At 36.5% G+C, this 20,105-nt stretch overlaps 1 protein-coding gene across 2 annotated transcripts; it reads right to left on the reverse strand.

Moving 5' to 3' along the window:
- Nucleotides 1-1,218: 1,218 nt before the first annotated feature.
- On the reverse strand, nt 1,219-20,077 carry LOC149690786 (gamma-aminobutyric acid receptor subunit alpha-6). 2 transcript variants are annotated; one of them, XM_089870675.1, is made up of 12 exons: nt 19,945-20,077; nt 18,732-18,860; nt 9,278-9,471; nt 9,085-9,152; nt 7,782-8,002; nt 5,134-5,216; nt 4,924-5,058; nt 4,136-4,288; nt 3,325-3,565; nt 2,784-2,970; nt 2,292-2,714; nt 1,219-1,320 (listed from the first exon to the last, which is right to left on the reverse strand). In XM_089870675.1, exons 3-11 carry the CDS (start codon nt 9,339-9,341, stop codon nt 2,334-2,336), a joined length of 1,533 nt encoding a protein of 510 aa, XP_089726801.1. In that variant the 5' UTR covers nt 9,342-9,471; nt 18,732-18,860; nt 19,945-20,077; the 3' UTR covers nt 1,219-1,320; nt 2,292-2,333. The 2 variants fall into 2 exon arrangements, with proteins under 2 accessions (XP_089726801.1, XP_089726802.1); XM_089870676.1 differs by lacking the exon at nt 4,136-4,288.
- Nucleotides 20,078-20,105: the final 28 nt, after the last annotated feature.

Here is a 20,105-nt window from a genome sequence, read left to right on the forward strand (position 1 = left end):
TTATACAAAAGTTCCTCTATCCATTCACGTATGAATTAGGTAGGTATAGACCGTCGCAACTTGGCGGGTCCTCTACCAATGGATAAATATAAGCGAAGTAACGCCAAAAAAGAAAGGAGAAGTAAGCTACAGTCCTTGGAAATCTTCTTAAAGGTATGAGGATGCAATATCGGAAAAGAGAGAGAGAGATACAGACAGACAGATCTATAAAGATGATGATGGGAGGGGAGGGGGGGCTATTTATCCACCCTGCAGATCCTTAGATAAAAGCCCACGGCTGTCCGAGACTTTATTTAACGACCTCATCCTCAATTCCAGAAAAGATATTAAGACCCAAGTCTTAGAGAGAGAGAATAGAGTTGCACAGGTGCATTCGATTTCGGTATATATAATAATCAAGGATAGCCGTATGATAATGATCAACTTGGGAGATGTTTATTAGCAAAACTAACTTATAGTTCAGATTAACGAAGATAGCACCTGACCAATTAGAGAGATAAGAGTTATCTGGGACTGTGCATGCTGAAATAGGGAGCTTGCATAGAGATGCAAATCTACCCCATTACTCGGCAAAGTTAGGCGCCATTTTGAGGGTATTAAACCCTGATCAATTATTAAACTACATTCCCCCCCGCTTTCTCCTTATTGCTTATAAGGTCCCTAATATAAAAATGTGGCAATGAGTGTTAGGCTTAACGTTTCGAAACTTTGATATGAAATAAACAGAAGTTTTTTGTTCTGTTTGTTTATCAATTTAAAAATCGATTAAAAATAGTTTTACCAGTTCATTTCATTTGCCCTTTTTGAATCTAGACTTACCTTGAATCAATTGTGGTACTCCATCACAGAATCTGACTTTGCCTGACTTGGCTCAATTTCCGTTCAGGAGGACATTTTTAAAAGACAATGAATTGATACTCTATTATAATCGTTTCCTTCTTGAAGAGAGAGAGAGAGGTCTTAGTTCCCAAAGCTGGAAAAGATTTTCGCCAAGTGTCGCTCCCGAACTGACTCAGTGCAGGCTTCAGTTGGGCTAATAATTTCTCTCTATTCAGCTGAAAATTTTCTACCTAAATTTAATAAAGATACGAGGAGCTCTTACTTGGGCTAAATCGCAAACTAAAGCGAAATTAAGATTCCGACCGCAAAATTAAGCTTATATTTGCGAATTTAATACAGTTCTTAACCGAAAACAATTCAGAGGAGAGAACTTACTAAGGTTGAATTTCGTTTTATTTTCGATGTCTTGGCCCGTTTTAATTTCATTTCTTTTAACATTTGTAGCAGTAAATACAACGAATGCGCGTTGATGGTTCATTTCTGAAAATTTGTATTACAACTTAATTTTAATCGTACTTTAATAATTAATTTATCTAGGTAATTTTAATCGCAGTTTTTAAAAGAAATAAATAATTATTTATCTCGTGACAGTTTTATTATGGTAACCTTGACCATACGGAGTCACGAGGTTAACCCTTGACCTTATAATAAGGTCGCAAAGTAATAAATTATTACAACCACGTAAAATTGAATTCCGAAATTCCGAATCCCGATTTTAGAGCGTAATTGATTGGGAGGTATAATGAGAGCGTGTATTTGTAAAGCTATTAATAAGCGTAATTTATGCAGTTCGATAACAGGTATTCTGTTCGGTCTATTATTGTACAGTTTAGTTTAGGGGACAGATATATAACATATTGTCCGCAACCAAAACATAATTCGATTGAATATAGGCCTAGTCCTTTAATATTATCTTTGTAATAAATCGTTTTAGGATGGTAATATTGCTATTGTTAATTCCTCCGCCCGCGATGTCTTGATTTTAGATCAAAAGTAAACACCAATTGTTAAAGCGGTAGAATCGTAAATTTAAATTAGGTAAGTATTGATAAGTCTTAGAATTTAATTTTAAATTAAGATAATCACTAATTATAATTAATTTTCCCGATGAAATGGTAAAGAAAACCCCACAAATTAAGTTGAAATTAAAGAAAGAGAGAGAGAGAGAGAGAGAGAGAGAGAGAGAGAGAGAGAGAGAGAGAGAGAGAGAGAGAGAGAGAATTATAGACGTCACAGTGACGTAGGAATGAATTTAGTTTATTTTATCAGTTGAACTCGAGTGCCAGGATACGAAGTTCTATTATTTTACCAATTACTCGGCGAGGTTAAAATAAATACTCTTTATTTGACACCGTTTAATTCTACCTAACTCTAATCGTAGACTATTTTTCATCGAGATGTCTTTAAGCGCTTAACTTAACTTAACTTAGCTTAACCTCAATTAGAATTACCTTTTTAATCCACGGAGTTTGTTGGTCCTCAAGTATTTAAGCCTAATTTTCGGGGAAATTGACATAGGCGGGTGTCCTCCAATAAAAGAACCAATAAAATATATTGAGCATTATAAAGATGAACGGGAAAAAAATCCGCGAAAACTTGTCGATCTTGGAGACGCTGTTGATGGCGCCCGGAGTCGTATCCCCTCGACTACGCATTTCTTGCCTGTATTTTTCACTTCCGGCGACGCAATGGACAAATTGGACGCAACAGTAAGCTCTGGATCGTCTCTTACGGACCTTTTGGCCGGATGACCTGACCACCCTGGGGGTGCTGGGTGTCGTGGTTATATTGGCCGGGTAACAAGCGTCACTACCTCGTCGTAAGACAACGCGAGCGCTCGAATCCACGAATGGGCTATTTGCCGAGCAAGATACCTTGGATGTTGAAGTAAGTTTCAGGATGGTTGCCTTAATTGTGTACGGTACGGGGTGAAGGAGACTTACTTGGTTGGCTCCGGTGCAACACACGGTCCCCCAGAAGTCCTTTTTGGGTTTGGGTTGCTGCTGCAATTGAATGGGTTTATCGTCATCCGTGCAACTCTCACCGGCGCTTCTAGTTGGAGTGTCTTCGATATTCCATTTTTCTTGTTCCTCCTCTTCAGCAGAATCTTCAGATTCGTCAGTAGTTGTTCTGTAATGAGGCAAAACAGATCTTTCTGAGCGACCAAGGAACAAAGGAGAGCTTCCTTAACTACCATGGGACGAACTAGATCTTCCTCAACTACCATGGGACAAACTTGATCTTCCTCAACAAGTCAACAACCATGAAACGACCTATCCCATCCTCAACAACCATGAAACAACCTATCCCATCCTCAACAACCATGAAACGACCTATCCCATCCTCAACAACCATGAAACGACCTATCCCATCCTCAACAACCATGAAACGACCTATCCCATCCTCAACAACCATGAAACGACCCATCCCTTCCTCAACTACCAAAGGACAACCTTCCCCAACATGCAAGGTACAATTACTCACCTATCCTTTTGACTATCAGCTCGATGATGACGTCGTTTATGAGCGTGACTAACGGGAACCGGAAACTCTCCGCTACCAATCTTGGTAAAATAATGAACGCCAGCGAATTCCAATAAGGTAGATATGACAAACATGAAACTCATAATGACAAACCAATCCAAGGCCGTCGGATAGGACACTTTGGGCAAATCAGTACGCGTGTCCAAAACGAACGTTGACAAAGTTAGCACCGTGGTGATACCTTCAAAGCAACCGCGATATAAAAAAGAAAACACTCAAGTTGAAATTAAGGATTCCAAACGCGTAGGATGAGAAAACCTCGTAGTTTTGGTCAAACCACTTACGAGACAGTCAATGGATAAATGCACCGATAAAAAACTATCCGGTACTGTATTTCAAAACCTGATTAAACTAAAGTTATAAAAACCATGATACCATCCCGAACCCGAAGTTTACTTATCAAAAGAAAAGCTAGGCATTTGATAACTTTACATAATAATATATTTCTGCCAGCATTTTATTCTTTGAAGTAAAGAATTAAGTCGACTCCAACACTTATTGTATGAGAACAAAACTAAGGCAATTCCTTTTCTGAGCGCCAAGAAAAAATACACTATGATTGTACTCGATAAGTCTACTCCTATTGGATAATACCAATACGTGAGTTAACTGTCGATTCGTTACTATGACAACAAGGGTGTCGCAGGTGTTCGGACTGTCACCGTTTGTACACGCGTCTTTATATTTGTCAGTATAAAAATAATATTGTGTGGGAGACCGGAGACGTGGATAATAGAAAAAAGAGACTTACCTAACCCAACACGGTCAGCAGTTGCTTCACGGTTAATCCAAAAGGAAACCCAAGATAATACCACGATTAATATACAAGGGACGTAGACTTGAATTAGAAAATAACCCGTATGACGACGTAAACGAAAATTGACTTGTAAAGCTGAAAAATATCCTGAAACACCGTGAAATAGACCATGTTCCATTACAAAGGACACGCTTTTAGTGACTAAGGAATGCAACAACACAAACAAACAAACAAACAAATAGTTTTTAGTTTCAAATAGATTTCTAGTTTTTATAACAAGAGAGAGAGAGAGAGAGAGAGAGAGAGAGAGAGAGAGAGAGAGAGAGAGAGAGAGAGAGAGAGAGAGAGAGAGAGAGAGAGAACCGGTAAAACTCTTTGTACCAAAAGAATAAAAGTAAACCCTAACAGGCTAAAATAAAAAATAACTTTTCTTGTACTAACGACGTATGTTTGTGATCAAATACTGGTGAGGGCATCCCCCTAACTTCAGGAGCAATTGCCAATTCCTTAGGGGTCTCTTATAAGTTACAAATAGGTACGAAAATAAAAGGAAAAAAAAACTTCTTCTAAATTGAAACCTATCAGGATACCAGACCAGGTACAAGCTAGTTGTTTGTCCAGGATGTTCAAATCATTTATCGAAACTTTTTAGGGGACCATTACTAAAACGTTTTAATTTAAAAAGGACGTATCTATGGTTTATGTAATAGTGGAAGATAAGTGGTTTTGGATGTGTCGTGTTTGTTCTTGCTTGTTGTGTTTAAAAGAAAAATGGTTCTTACCTCGTCTGAAAGTGACTGTCGTATTACGGAATGGGAAACCAATAAGGTCAAATTGCGACATCAATTGACCCTCGTTAAGACTGACCCCTCCTACCGGGTCCCATTGATATACCATCTCGTCCACGGGGTAGCCATCTTGATACCAGAAGGGGAACATAATGGTTACCACGAGGTACAAGGACTTACGTTGTTTGGACAGCGCACACTTACAGCTTCCGAATACGAGAGGACAGGATTGAATGTCCATTGGAAAGTTTTCGAGTTTCATCGGACATTTAGCTTTGATGGTCAGTCTAAATAATAAATGATCAAAATTATTTAATTTAAATTAGATTAAGTATTACCAGTAATTTTTATTAAATTATAACAAATAAACGAAATACGTGGGTATATTAACGTTTCTAGTGGGATTTTCTCCATTTTAGGTAAGTTATTTCATAACACACCTTAAACCTTCTCACGGCAATGATGAGAGGGTCTTACCCAGGATGCATTTCAATCTACAAATCTATTTAAACGTATCCTCGAGCTCAAATCGGGTTTTAAAAATCATTATTGACTTTATCGAGGAGATAGGATAAGGTAATGCTCCTAGAAATGTTTGAAGAAAATAAAATTGAGGATTTCCCGTATAACGGTCATCTTAAGACAGACCCCTTCCCCTTTCTTTAAGTACTTCCTGGACTGTAGGAAGTATTTCATACCCGTCCTGTGTAATACCTCATATAGTTCCCAAACTAAACCGTAACAAGTATACCGCAAAAAAGCTAAGTACTCTCTTCGCGGAACTTTCAAAATGGTACTGAGCAAAGGATTCCGGAAGAGTTTTCTTTACTTTTTTTGTCGTATCTGGTGAGCCCCTGCCATTGTCATAAGGATTTGCCTGAATGGAGTTAGGCCATCCCTATCTTGGGGGGTCAATATTGTATTAACGGACTTAGAGTAGACCATTCTTGGGTGCGTGGTCGTTTGCTAATGCACTAATATATCATTCTTAAGCGATGCCTAACTTGTAAGCCATGGTGCAGTTGGCGAAAGCTTTCCTCGTTGTCACAAGGAAAAGGAAAGGAAAAAAATAACATGGAAAGAATAAATTTTCAGACTACGATTTCCTTTTTCCCTGCAGTGTTAACAATATTGGCTTTCTCTAAGGGACTCTAGAGGTAATTGGATGTTAATTTGCGTGGGAAGTATTCGCTCCATCAAAGGGCTGTTGAAATAATGGAAGTACCATGGGTTTAAAACGGAAGTGAGGTGGGTTAAACAGGAAGTAAAATGGGTTCAAAACGGAAATAACATGGGTTCAAAACAGAAGTAACATGGGTTTAAAACGGAAGTAACATGGGTTTAAAACGGAAGTAACATGGGTTTAAAACGGAAGTTAAATGGGTTAGAAACGGAAGTACGATGGCTAAAACGGATCCCACGTAAATTAAACTTTCCTTTGAAACCTTACTCTCTATTATTTTCATTCACTTTTGATTATACATTATCGCTTGATTTAATCGATCAAGAACGTATTGATCATCTAAACCTTTGACGGGAGATTTCGTATACCACCAAACAGCCCCATCTATTCGGCTATTAATCAAAATTAGAGCAATTACCAATTTTAATTAGTCTCTCTATTCGTAGTACACGTATAACTTCAGTTCAATATGGTCGCCTATATACTAATAAATAATTAAAACCATAAATTACTTTCGAGAGGATCTTATGCTAATTAAAGCCGGGGGAGGGGAAGGTAGCGTTCCCCCTTCTCGTCGTTTAATTATATAACTAACCAACAGTCATTACGGATTATGAGTACAAGGTGGCGTAATTACAATATACAAACGTATATACATGGTATTAATTTTGAAGGATTTCTAACACCTCTCTGTGTCTCATTATACAGACGTGATTCTATTCAATCATAAGGGGAGATTATAATTAAAACACAAGGCCTTAATCCACGGATTAAATTCAGACAAAGCCCATAACTTTGAAGTACTACTCAACCTGCCATAAACTCCATCCATTACAATTTACTTCAAATTACAAACTGTCTCAGACTTCATTATTAGTCTATTGACATCAAGTGTCTTAAAATAGAACGTTCGGCGGGATTGCAAAAGCTCTCTTCCTTGATCAAAGTATCCATTCCTAACCTCGCAAACTTCAAAATGCTGAGCTAGCCTTCAGCGCACTTCGTTCCGCACTTAGTCTCTCTGTCCCCCCACTTAAGTTACAATAGACTTGACTCTGCAATGTTTGAACTTCGTTTTCTTTTCTTACTTACTTTCCCCATAATCTCTCTATTCTTCAAAAGAAAAACTAAAACTGAAAGCTCTTTGGCACTTATTGGATAGTCGCCGAACTTGTGATGAAAGCCAAAACATTACTATTTATAAATACGTTATTATTTCAAGCTTCGGTTGATGTAGATTCGAGCAAAAGGTACCGATAGATAAAGGGCAATTTCATCCATATGACAACCCCAAATTGTTTCCCAATAGCGTTTCAAGGGATGTGCAACGTGTTATCTAGGGGCGGGGCCTATATAAAGCTCTACTGGACATAATCAGTGGGCATCGGAATTTCCGTTGTATCTCTCCACCGAGTCGTTACGCGTTTAAAGTCATGTGACATTGCCCAATCACTACCTTAACAAATAGTACCGCTACTACTTCAAAATATAGTTCTTGCCACGCCCCCTACTTAACGCATTGCACATCCCTTTAAATTCCTAGAGGAGGTAAAAACCGTGCGACGATCACTTTCATTAATGGATCGCGGATAGTTTTTTATCTAGCTACTTTTCAAGTGTAGAATTTATAGGAGGGGAAATTGTTGGTACTACTATATACTATTCCTACCTCATGGAGTAAAGTATCTCGCCATTCTTGAGAATGCGAAGAAGTTTATTGGGTCTAGTGATGGTGTGCAAGTAGGAGTCTTTCCCGTTGTGGAAATAAGTATCGGGTTTCCAAAGCAATTCCAGCATCTTAATGTTCAGGCTGAGTTGGTCCATCTGTCCTTCGAATTGCAGTCGTTGGTCAACCCATTTTTGTCGGAAGTAGCAGTCCATGGAGTAGGCCTAACAAATAAAGCCCGAAAAATAATTAAGTCTAAAACGAATCAGTCTTAAACCCAACATCTCTTCCGTTTGTGGCCAGTCGACGACCTATGACCTGAAGTAATAACACTAAGACTCGTATATCTTTTCTCGCTGCCTTAATTTCAATTCCCTCTATGACGGTTTAGAAAACTGTAACTCTTCCCAATCGTGTCTTTCCCAAAAAACTTTAGAATCATTCTCGGAAGGCGGTATGGTCGACTTTAAGTGCATGGTTCTTTTCGGGAAGATAAAACCAAGGGCTACCCTAACACGGAAATAAACTATTCCCAAGCTACAAGTGGTTTGGGTTAGAACTATAGCGTCCTCCAAAAAGTGACTTTCCTTTAACGCCTTAACGATTTCTACAAAGCAACAATGTAAGAGAGAAAGGAGTGAGTGTACGAGAAGGTCTAAGCAATCATTTGTCTTCTCCGCTCCTTCCTGGTTTTCTATCCTGTCTAGGTCGAGCGCGACAAACACGTCATTCCCTCGTGCACTAGCTGCCTCGCGCGACTTGGTTGTTATTATATTTTTTTGCATTGTCGCGCGCCAAAATTATCTTTGTTATTTCGCGGTGGTAGAGTCTGCTAGGACTAAACCACTTGTTAAACTAAATGAGCTGTCATAAACCCTACCTTAATCTTTTCCTAGATCAGGAAGGAAAGACCGTGGTATTACTCGCGGTTAGGAAACGAAATAATGGTTTAAGTTTTCGAAAAGTTAACTCGGAAAAGTTCTTCAAGGAAATTCTACTATAAGCACTTTGTATCCTAAAGAGGGCCAAAGAGGTCCTTTTTGGTTCTCGAAGCGTAGTGTTTGCTACACTTACAGGCTTCTAATTACTCGCTTTGGTTGTATCTTTACTTAAAGAAGGTCCAATCATTAACAATTACTTTAATGTACTGTACCAAAGAAGTGATTTCTGGCGATTACAGCGTAGGATTTATGAATAGCTAAACTTCAACTTACAGGCTTCTAACTACAGCTATCGGTTGTCTATATCTAAGTATGACTTATAGAGGGGACCGATCATTAACAAAGGGTGTATGTGTGGTACTCACCATATCCTGCTCCGAAATGGGCCCCATGCTCCTAATGAGAATGTTGGTTGTAACAACCGTTGGTGACCCTATACTCCGATAGTTCAAGAAAGAAAAACCCCCAAAGGCCAAAATGGCCAAAAGAAATAGAGAAAGAAAACGAAAGATCTCGTTAGTATAAATGGTGAAAAATATTAAAGGGTGTTATACGTACCACCGTGTCCAGGTCGCTGATTATTATTGTAATGTCTAAGTAGATCCTGAAGCATTTGAGTCATGTTCTTGCTCAGTTCAAGAGCAGTTTCTTGATAACTTTCGTTGTCCGTTCCATTAGGGGGTTGAGTGTACTTGTTCGGTTGTACTCCACCAGGACCGCGCAAAATACCGGATATCTTCTTAGTTTCGACGCTATCAAGTAAATAAATGAATGGTACAAGTTTATAAGTATGACACGAGCTGTATGGATCCCTGCCTATGGGGGAATGTTTACAAGAGAAAATATAATTTATCGGATTCTTAAAATACTGAGATTGGCTTAATTGTACCTTACAAATCGATACGCCAATTAAGACTTCAAAATTTGTTTCAAGTAGAATCGATTAATGGTTCTAATTAAAATCATTAAAAGGCTCGTGACAAAGTTTTCAACGTACGTACTACATGCAACTTAAAAGCATTTATATTTGCATAATCTTCAACAGATGGTACCAACATCTTCCATTTGCCGCGCAAAATCCCTGGCTCTCTCTCCTTCAGATTCGGAAAGAAAACTTATTTCGAAGAAACTTTCTAAGCTTTTTTCTCTTTCACCAAATCCCACGGGTTTAAGAAAAAGAAAATTAATAATAAACGCCTTTGCCAGCAGCCACGACCCAGTCAAAATGTGTTCTTGACAACCGTCCCAACGGAATTGTTTACAAAGTTTGATAGTGACAAGTCGATAAAGATTTGTACACGCCGGATTTTTATATATTATAAATTGTTTAGCGCGAAATTAACGATTAAAGGGTGAACTTAAACCGTCTTCTTGAACTTTGACATAGGTTATTAGGGTTCAAAGGTCAAATAGAAAAATTAAAACGGAAGGTGTTTGAAAACAATTTAGGTTACTGAACTTCTGTTTCTACCAATAATATACAATAAATCTTTTGATAAAGCTCAGTAATTAATTCAAAGTTCACGGAATTCATTAGGGTAGGGTTCAAAGGTAATGAAATACTATGTTAAACGAAAATAAAAATAAAATAAAATAAAATACAGATAATTGTTCTGTTTTTACAAATATTACAGTTAATCTTTCGATAAAGTTAATTGCTTCAAATGTCACATAGTTCATTAAGAATAATTAAAGCTTTGAAGTAAATTCTCGCAATTAAGACTGCCCCCCCCAAAAAAAAGAAAAACACAATAACAATAAAATAACCAGACGTAAACTAAATTATCACCCCCAAAACATCATTAATATTAACAACGTAAAAGACTCTAAGCTTAGTTAGCAGTATTTTCGGCTTAATTATCTCAAACGGACTCCATTTTAAAGTTTAAAACTGTTACACTAATAAAAACAAAATAAATTTTAGCAAAAATGTAATAAACGTAAACTGACTAGCGTCGGGTATTAAAACCTTTTAAAAGCGTGGAACTCCGGGGAATTTAAGGGGTTTAAAAAAAACAACGTGTTATTTTGATGCGTTTAAACATTTCAGAGGGATTCGGGAGGGAAAGGGGAAAATTAACGTTGTCTTTTAGCTGTCTCATTACGGTTAAACGATTGATTAAAATTTTGGTTTATTACAACCGTTAAAGGTCCAATGGGACATTAAGTTGTCACTTTTGGCTTTAATATAGAATTACTGGAAGCTAGCTAGCTAGAATTAGACCACCTTAATCTTTAGCCTCGGGTCATTTTTGTCATTGAACTCTATTAAATTTTACAGTTATCGATTATTAAGTTCATTTAATGTAGTGTCTCATATACATACGTCTTAATTATTTAGAAACGCACGTGGACTAAAAAGTGTATTTTTTTTAAAATTCTCGTGCAACTGCTCACGAGATTAGAGATTAAATAAATAAATAAATAAATTAACACATTCACGAGCTTAATATCACGAGATCAGAAAAAATATATATTGAAATTAACATATTCACGTGTTCAGAAAAAATAAATAAACATATTCACGCGCTACATATCACGAGATCAGAAGAAAAAATATATATATACACATACAAGTTGTGAAGAAGTCCTGTTACCCTGTATTATTTTTTACTCGAATTCTACAATTTATCTAAAATATTTTGAAAATCCAATAAGAAGAAAATAAAAAATAATGGGTCCTTTAAAACAAATAAGGGAAAAAAGTGCTTTGATATAACTAAACTATATTCTTATAAAAAAATGACCCTAAGGGATTGGAGTAAAGATTCACTTTTTCACTGACTGGACATAAGAAAAATCTATATACAATATATATTAAATATAGTAATATACCGAAAATATAACATTTTTTCGGGGGAAACTCGAATTTCATTCCAAAATCTTGGGAAAATAAAAGATTTTGTAGAAAGACCAATAAGAGTTTTTTTCTTCTATTTGAAGGAAAGGGGTTGTCATTGTTACATTCTTGGAAGGTATTAGTATTTCAAAGAAAATTGATTTATTTTTATAGAAGAAATTTGATCGTTTCTAAGGTTGTGATTGAAAACTTCCATTTAACAAAAAATAATACGATTCTTTTATATAATATATATATATATTTAGGTTTATTGAAATAGAAGCAACGCCTGTAAAGGCTACGAAAAGCGAATTTTCTCTATTTCTTATATAAAACCTAGCTTGATTTGAAAGTTAAAATCGTGTTAAAAAGGATGTAACTTAAAGTTTTACTCTCACTTCCCTTAATACCGTACTTCAAATCCCAAATTATACACTTCTCGACGCGTTATACACTTCTGCGGACGCGTCAAATCGAGTTCAAACTGTCCTTTCGAACTTTGAACGGCGTTGCTTTCATTTCAATAAACAATTTGACAATAGGGGGAGAAGGAACCCACTTCTATCAAAAAGATGAGGGATTCTCTTCTAGCTGTTTGTTGCCAATAAGTTTACATAGCAGCTGACAGAATATTAGATTTTAGTTTCAAACACCGGCGCAAGTTGCTCCGCTTTCAAGGTATAATATTTCCCTTCAAGTGGTTGCAAAATAGAAAGTAGGAGTCCACTAAAAGATAAGATGGTATGACCATAAATGCCCCAAAGATTCCTATAAGCTTTATGAATTCCAATAAGCTGAGTATATAATTAACCTCAACTATCTCATCTATTAACACTTGACGTCAAGTACGTCAAAGGTTGAGGCTAACTGGGAGGTCAGTCCATCGATGTTTACCGACTTTTTCGGGCGCTATGCGCGCCTTAGAAAACTTTTACTTACCAAATAGACCCAAGGAATAATTTGGTTTAGTTCTCACTTACTATAACACTCTTAACTTTTTAATTAAAATTATGTCAAGACTCTCTCTCTCAATCTACTTGAGCTAGGCCTATATAGGTTTCTTTCGAATTTTCATTGGTGGTATTATAATCTTATAGACATCAAGGACCTGTTGAAAGTTAATTAAGGGTGCGACGTGTATACCCGTTGGCCGCCTTGGAATGGCTTTCTAAAATAACTGTATTTTCAATGGGGTTTTGTATCAAACCAAGTCTGTAATCTTAATCTATGATACTTGAATGGTTAGGGGGGGGGGAATTTTGGTGTCTAAGAAAATATTATGCTTTTGAATAAAATTAGAAGATAATTACACGTGACCTTTGTTTAATCGCAGGAAATTTCAAAATTGAAATTCAAAGGCTTAATTTATGGAGCTGGTTTTATTAGTCGCAAAGGGTTAATTGACATTAGATAAAGGATTATAGCTTTTAAAGAGAATTCGAGTCACTTTGCATAATCCGAACTAAACCTGACGAAAATCCCGAACGGTTATCTTCGTGTGTGCTCAAATTTCGAAGCCCCATTCCATAATGTCAAGACTTCATAAGGCCGGGGCAAAAGACCAAACCAAAGGGGTAAAAATAAAGCTTCATCTTTTTTTCTATTAATAATCTTTGGTGTATTCGCTACTTCGACTTTCATGCGAAGGCTTACCTCTTCCTAATTTTTTTTTCTCCAAGGATTCTATCTAACTCTGTGACGGGCATTTTCACCTAACGCTAGGGACATCCGTTCCCCCCCCCCTTTGGTAGTACAATACCCCGGACCAAGTTGCCCAGTACTTATATAACTATGGTCATCATCATGGAATGATAAAAATAGAGTATAGTAGCGTTTGGAGACAAGAGCAAATATTTGATCTTTTCTTCACGATGGCATGAAGGGAAAGGTTTTGAAAATAAGCCCGTGGGCAAGGAAGTTTTTAGACTTAGTTCTTGCTTGCTTCTGCGTATCGCTTTCCTTATAGCGAAGAAGGTTTAACAAGAATCTAAGCCTTGATTCCTGGCCTGGATTCAAGAAAATCAGAACTTTTTGTTTAAGGAACAAATTTTAAAGTTAACTTTGAACTAGTTACGGGTTGAAGAACAGAAAAAACCAGAGCTCGAGGCCAAAGTTAAAAAAAAATTAAGTCCCACAAGTAAACCCTGAAAGCACGTGCATTTTCCCGCCAATTTCTTAAACACGTGCATTCTTCCGCCAATTTCTTAAACACGCGCTATTTCCCGCCAGTTTCTTAAACACGTGCATTTTCCCGCCAGTTTCCTAAACACGTGCAATTTCTTACAAAACTCTAATATAATCATTTCTTTTGAACTTTACAATCTTCCGGAGTAAAACCTCTTCACGCTTCTAAAAATAAATGATCCGGAAATTTGATATTTATTAGGGGAAAACCTTTTTAACAAGCAATTACCATATTAAAAATATACTGAATTCAAAATCGCTTAGTATGAATATTTCAACGCCGAAAACTAACTAAAATAGAAAGGACTCGGAGGTGAACAAGAAAAAAACCTCTCTAACCCTAAAGGTTTGACATATTTCAGGTCTCATGAAAAAGTGCTGACTTTGTTCTGAAAAGCCGAAGGTCCTAAGGCCATTCTAGGTAAATGGGAAAAGCTTAATCATATTCACTTAGTAAAATGCCTTCGTCGAAAAACCTGATGGTGGTAGTGATGCTGCTACAAGCTTTTAGAGGACAGACCGCAGTTGGCTTTACATAGGTTAGCCCCGGACCCTATTAGCATTAAGCTGCAAGGTGATTTTGTCGCGTAGAGAAGATGACTGAGGACTACAGAACTTTTCATCTGTTCGGGGGTCAAAGGGTATTCCCAACTCAGAATAAATTGATATGGTAAAAATATTTTTTTAGACACAATTTAAAATATTGTGTCTCAACCATCTCATCTATTAATGGCCCAAAACTACGATAAAGGGAATATACTGATGATCTTGGTTAACCCTTAAGACATCACTCAAAAGTGTGCATCCCCTCTTTCCGTCTCGCTACCAGCTTAAGCTGACTTTCGACTAAGAAACAAATGACTCGAATCAATATTAATTCATAGCGGCTTTTGAACACTTTACGACGCTTTACTAAAGAACTCTTATTCTTTGACTTGATTTGATTCGAATTTGGGGTGGCCCTTATGGTCTCTAATCTAATGACTTGTTGGGGCCAAAATTATTTTGTTATAGTCTAAAATCGAACATCGCCAGAAGTTGAAAAGTTTGGCAACACCATCGTTAGTAAATACGCCATAAGGATCAAAAGTTTCAAATGGGAAAACTTCAAGAAAGGGGGGGGGGATTTTCTAAGATTTTATATTATTTTAGGATTATGTTTTGCAAATTTGGGAAAGTTTCGAGATCGAAGGGTTTAGAGTTTATTTGTTTATAATTCTTCAAAGTTTTAAACGCGAAATTAAACTAGAAGTTAAAACTAATCATTAAATTTCTTGACACATTTTTGAGAAGAAAAGCAAAAATTTATATAAAATAAATAGAAAAGTTAACCCTAACCCTATAACTCAAACTTTAAACTTTGTTTCTAATTAAAATTATGGCAAAAGACCCAAGGCTTGACCTTAATTCAAATTTGCACAAGGCGTCGACGTCGTCAAAAATGTAGCGTTTTTCATTTAAGGTGCCAAGGATAAAGATGAAAAGTATTTTTAAAAGATATTTAAATTGGGTTCTGGGTGGATGGTTGATGATTTCCCAAGTCCTTGGGTGGGTACCATTGCTAATTTTTTCGAGGACAATTTCACCCATCCTTAGATATATATTTCAAAATAATTTCTAATAACCTATTTCTATTTTTAAATACCGCGGTATAAATACATAAAAAATGTCTTCCTTGACAAAAATATTTGGAAATATTTCAAATTGAAATCAATCTTAATTTCACTATATCCCCTTAACATATCCAACGCTAAAACGAGGCGTTTCAAGACTGCAAACCAATTATAAACTCTATACGTAAACCAATTATCTCGAATCTCGTGTCATACATGATTAGACTTTTACACATTTATAATCTACACGGTTGTGTGTTTTTAGGAGCAACTCCAAATCTTGTTAATGTATATTTTTTTTTTAAATTTTTTTGCACTTTTTAAAAAAAATACCGCAAGCAATCGACAATTGGTTTAGAGGGAGAAGCTAATTTTAGAAATGAGGAAACGGAACGGTGGAGTACAATTTCAAGGTAAATATTCGATGGTGCGACACTTTTTATTTTGACACTTTGAATAAGTAGGGTGGGGGAGGAAGGGAGTTGGAAAAAAAATGTGTCAAAATAGGTGCCAAGAAAATTCATTTCATTGCCGTTTAGGTTTACGGAAAAGCAAAAACAAGAACTAACAACGCTGAAAAGGCATGAGAAACGCGTTAGGCACGTTTGTCGACAATACGTGTTGACTTTCTTTTCGCATACTTCAGTAAAAAAAAATAAATAAAAAGAGGGTAAGGTAGTGACAACAGCTTTAGTCAAGTCCTTTTCAAAACACGTCAATCCAAAACTTAAACGGTATAGGCCTATATAGTAGGTCTAAATACAATAATAGGGTAATACAGCTGGCTCTTTTTCAATATCTCTCTAAAAATACGAATTGAATTGAGTATTTGAAATCTACAGTTTTGCTAATGTAAAATTTAATTTTAAATATTGGAAAGTATTTCGTACGTGATTTGTACATACTGTGTATTTTGGAATAGATAGTGCGCTTAAAAGCGTTGCCAGCCAATTGCTATCGACAACAGATTGAATATCTTGCAGAATTCTGTTCAATTCAGTTCCAAACCAGAATTATGCAGGAGATGCTCTAATAACAAATTTCTGGCAGCCCTGAAGCGCATGCGCGGTTTAAATTAAGATTAAGAAATGGGGTTACAGTAAATTTCTCTAGCCACTAATCTACAAGTTCACATCAATTGATGAACTTCTAATAGTAATAAAGACAAATTTATGGTTAGGAATTATTTCACGGAACGGAATGTTAAAAATGTTTTAACATTCGCTAAACAAAATAAACCAAGGCTTTGAGAAAACATGATCTGCAAGGCCTGGAATAGTTCTTGGGAAATTTTCTTTTAATTTATGAACTTCTTATAGCAATAAAACTTAGTTGTTTTAGCTTCACAAGCTCTTTTAAAACGCGTAAATCTTCGGATTTGTCACGGAAATTTAAGTTTAGAGGAGTTACAACTATTTTGCACTCGAGGTAGGCCTAGGTATATTGCAATCGTAAGAATTTGACATGACAGATCGAGCTCTCACACTCTATAAATCCGTTATACAGTGTATAAAAATTCTCACCGGTAAATTTTATATACGAAAAATAAAATAATAAAGTTTCCCCTTCAAATCTATTAGTTTACGATTGATTTACGTTTCTTGAAATAATTCGATAAATAGAGGCTTTTAAACAAGCGTGAAAAAAAGCGCCGAGCAGTTTCCATAAATAAACTACGATACATCTGTTGCTAAAAAATCCCCCGCTTTCCTTGCTTATTCGAGACCATTTGATTTCTTTCAACGGTTTTACAACTCGACGGATTTAAAAAAAAATAATCACACGAAGCTATAAGAAAAAACTTGACAGCTTTCAATGAACTAAGTTAAAAATGGCATTTTATATTTAAAATAAAAAACGTGTGCCAAAGTCGAACAAAACTAAAAGAAATTCCTCCTAATAATATTAATATATCATAACTAAAGTCAATATTTTCACTAAAACTCTACTAAACACAAAGGTGCGTTAAAAATTAATGCAAATTATGAATTAATTTAACGAGAAAATTTATAAAACTTACCAATTTTTTATAAAAACCGCTAGAATCAAACTAAAATAAATTCCTCGAACAAACATATCACTAAACTCAAAATTCTCCGTGCACAAAAATTGTTAAAAGTCAACGCAAACTACGACACTCGAGTTTATCTTAACCGACAATTATTCCATAAATTAATTAATGATATATTTTGGAAAAGACGCGCCTATAAACGTGGATTACTGTCCGCCGGTTGAAATATGTTACTAACTTTTGTGTCCCCACGTGTAGATTTGTTCCTACTATAGTCCGGGATAATTGAGGAGGGAAAAACTATCCCCCCCTTCTCTATGTTACTCCCAAACCTCTGGGCCAAAAATCCATCCATCCTCTTCCGCGCACGCGCATTAATAAGGCGGGAAAAGATCACACAAGTCTCGTGTCCCGTCCCCTATCTTCCCCCCACCCATTCCCACTTTCGTCAAAGATTTAACAGTGTCAGCGATAGCATCGCCGCTCTATGCGATAAGTATGGGACAAGGTGGTGCCCATTCCATTGTGGTCAGGTGGTTTTAGGGTATTTGAACGGGAATAGCAGCGGCTAGCGTGGTTACAGATGGCAATGGCTTTTAGCGGAATTAATTGAGGAGTTTGTAGTACACGTATAAAAGATAGAAGTCCATATCGTGAAGATATAATAATTATTTGTTTACCTAGTATCAAGAGGAGGTAGAAGTAACAGAAAGTAAGGAGAGCTATACGTGAAAGAAGGACATGGGAGATCTTTCATTTGGTTGGCTTAGTAGTACGTCACATCCTAATAAAAGTATAACCACGGAAGGTTCTGGCAGCTTGTCCCAGTCCCCCAGCTTTCAACCCACCAATATGGTGGCTCCTCCCACCACCGAAAGCTCTTTCTATATTTCAGCTTTATCTCTCTACTAACGCAGTTACTTCCGTTTTAATTAGATACGGTTAAGGTGGGGACAGTCCTAAGAGATTTTATTTTGGCTTATAACAGAAATAAAAGAAAAAAAAACCCCTTAACAATAACCATTATCTCGTGGGCGTTTTGTGTTAGAAGTGTAAATAGGTCAGGCTACGTTTGACATGAATTTGTTACGTTTGGTCTATTGGGAGAAACCAACAACACAGGGGCGATAGGCCGCTCTGTTAGGTTATTACCCTAGCGCTAAGAAGCAACGCCAGGCGGAGCTCGAGTTCACTAGCTAGCCGACTTGAGCTACCTCTAACGGTACCTTCCCGCCCCTGAGGTGTTCGCTTACCTTCTAAAATTAATCAAGTAGTCTATTCCCTCAGATGAATACCAGATACCGTACTGTTATTACTCAAATACCTTTCCACTAAGTCACAAAATTTTAATTAAATTTTACATACCCTTTAGGTTATGCCGCGATGTTTTTCATATTAGGTAATACGGAAATTTTCCAGTTTCAACAAAGAGCCGCGGTTCAGTTCAAACGAAGTTGTGTGGTATGAAAAGCATTTGGATAAGATATGATACTCCTGAAAGTCGAAAAAAAAAAGGAAAAAATATTTAGATATAAAATAAGTTTATTTTAAAACACTTTCCCAGAATCCCAACGAGACAAAAATTCCAAATCCGATATAAACTCATCCCCAAGGAAAACAAAAATTTTAACCTTCTACTATTCTTCTAGCCTGAACTTGAAGGACAGAGTTAGTATATAAAGGATCGTATTTTTTTTAAGCTAGAGAAGAAAAAAGAACCAGAAAGCGTCCATCGGAAGATTCAAGAAACCGGGAAAGTTTGGGAAACAGCCTGGACGTGTTTTCCGCTGCGCTGAGTTTCACTTTCAAATTTAGGCTTAACTTTCACGCCCCTCCCCCCCCCTTCTTCTTCTCAAACTATTGTCTTTCAGTGAGGGTAGAAGGGCTAAGGTTCGTTCGTTTTTGGGGCTACCTGATACAATCGTAGAAATGTTCTTTTCTTTTTAAGAAAGCTAACTATTAAATTTGGTGAGGGTTTGAAAAACCTCCTCTGGAAACCCGAAACGAAGTACATGAACCATTCCGAAATTTTCTAGTTGAAATTAGATCACTCTGGCGCGGACTTAGGTTTTTGTCTCAAATTTGATTGCAACGTGGTTGGAATTTTAATCGGAGGGGGGATCGAGAGATATCACGTGGGCTAAGAAGTTACAAAGTTTCGTTGCTTGGGTCTAAGAGACCAAGCCTGACTAACCCTGAAATATTTTTGAAGTTTTTTTTTTCTTTTTGGGCTTAATTTTCAGTTGGGAACATTTAAATTGGTTATTTGTTTTAGTAAATTGTGGACTTATTGATTTATCCGTTATTGGAAAAATCTCGAATTAAAAACGTACGTGTTAAAGTACCAAATCCAAATTATAAAGACTAGTGGTTCGTTTTAAATTTTTAGGCCTATTTTTCATTTGGTACTATTTCTAATTTACAAAGTAGAGGCGCCGGATTGTATATAGGATGCGGTGATTAGCCTAATTAGGCTGTAGCCAACTTCAATATAACAATTATACATCTTGCCAACGTTAATTTAAAGCTTAATATGATTTTTAATAACTCAATAAGTATCAAGATTAATAAAACTTACCGTAAATTCATTGTTCTTCTCAAAAAGGCATGAGCATCTCCCATTAAAATGACCCGGCTTCAAGTTCAAAGAGAGAGCGAATCCGTGACGTCAGAGGGATGAAAACGAATGATATTATTCTCTAGAACGTGACGTCACAAACTCAACATTTTCCCAAGTGT

This window comes from Phalangium opilio, unplaced genomic scaffold (genome assembly GCF_054372755.1).
Source record: "Phalangium opilio isolate 3A_F unplaced genomic scaffold, DU_Popi_V2 ptg000031l_1, whole genome shotgun sequence".
NCBI lineage: Eukaryota > Metazoa > Arthropoda > Arachnida > Opiliones > Phalangiidae > Phalangium > Phalangium opilio.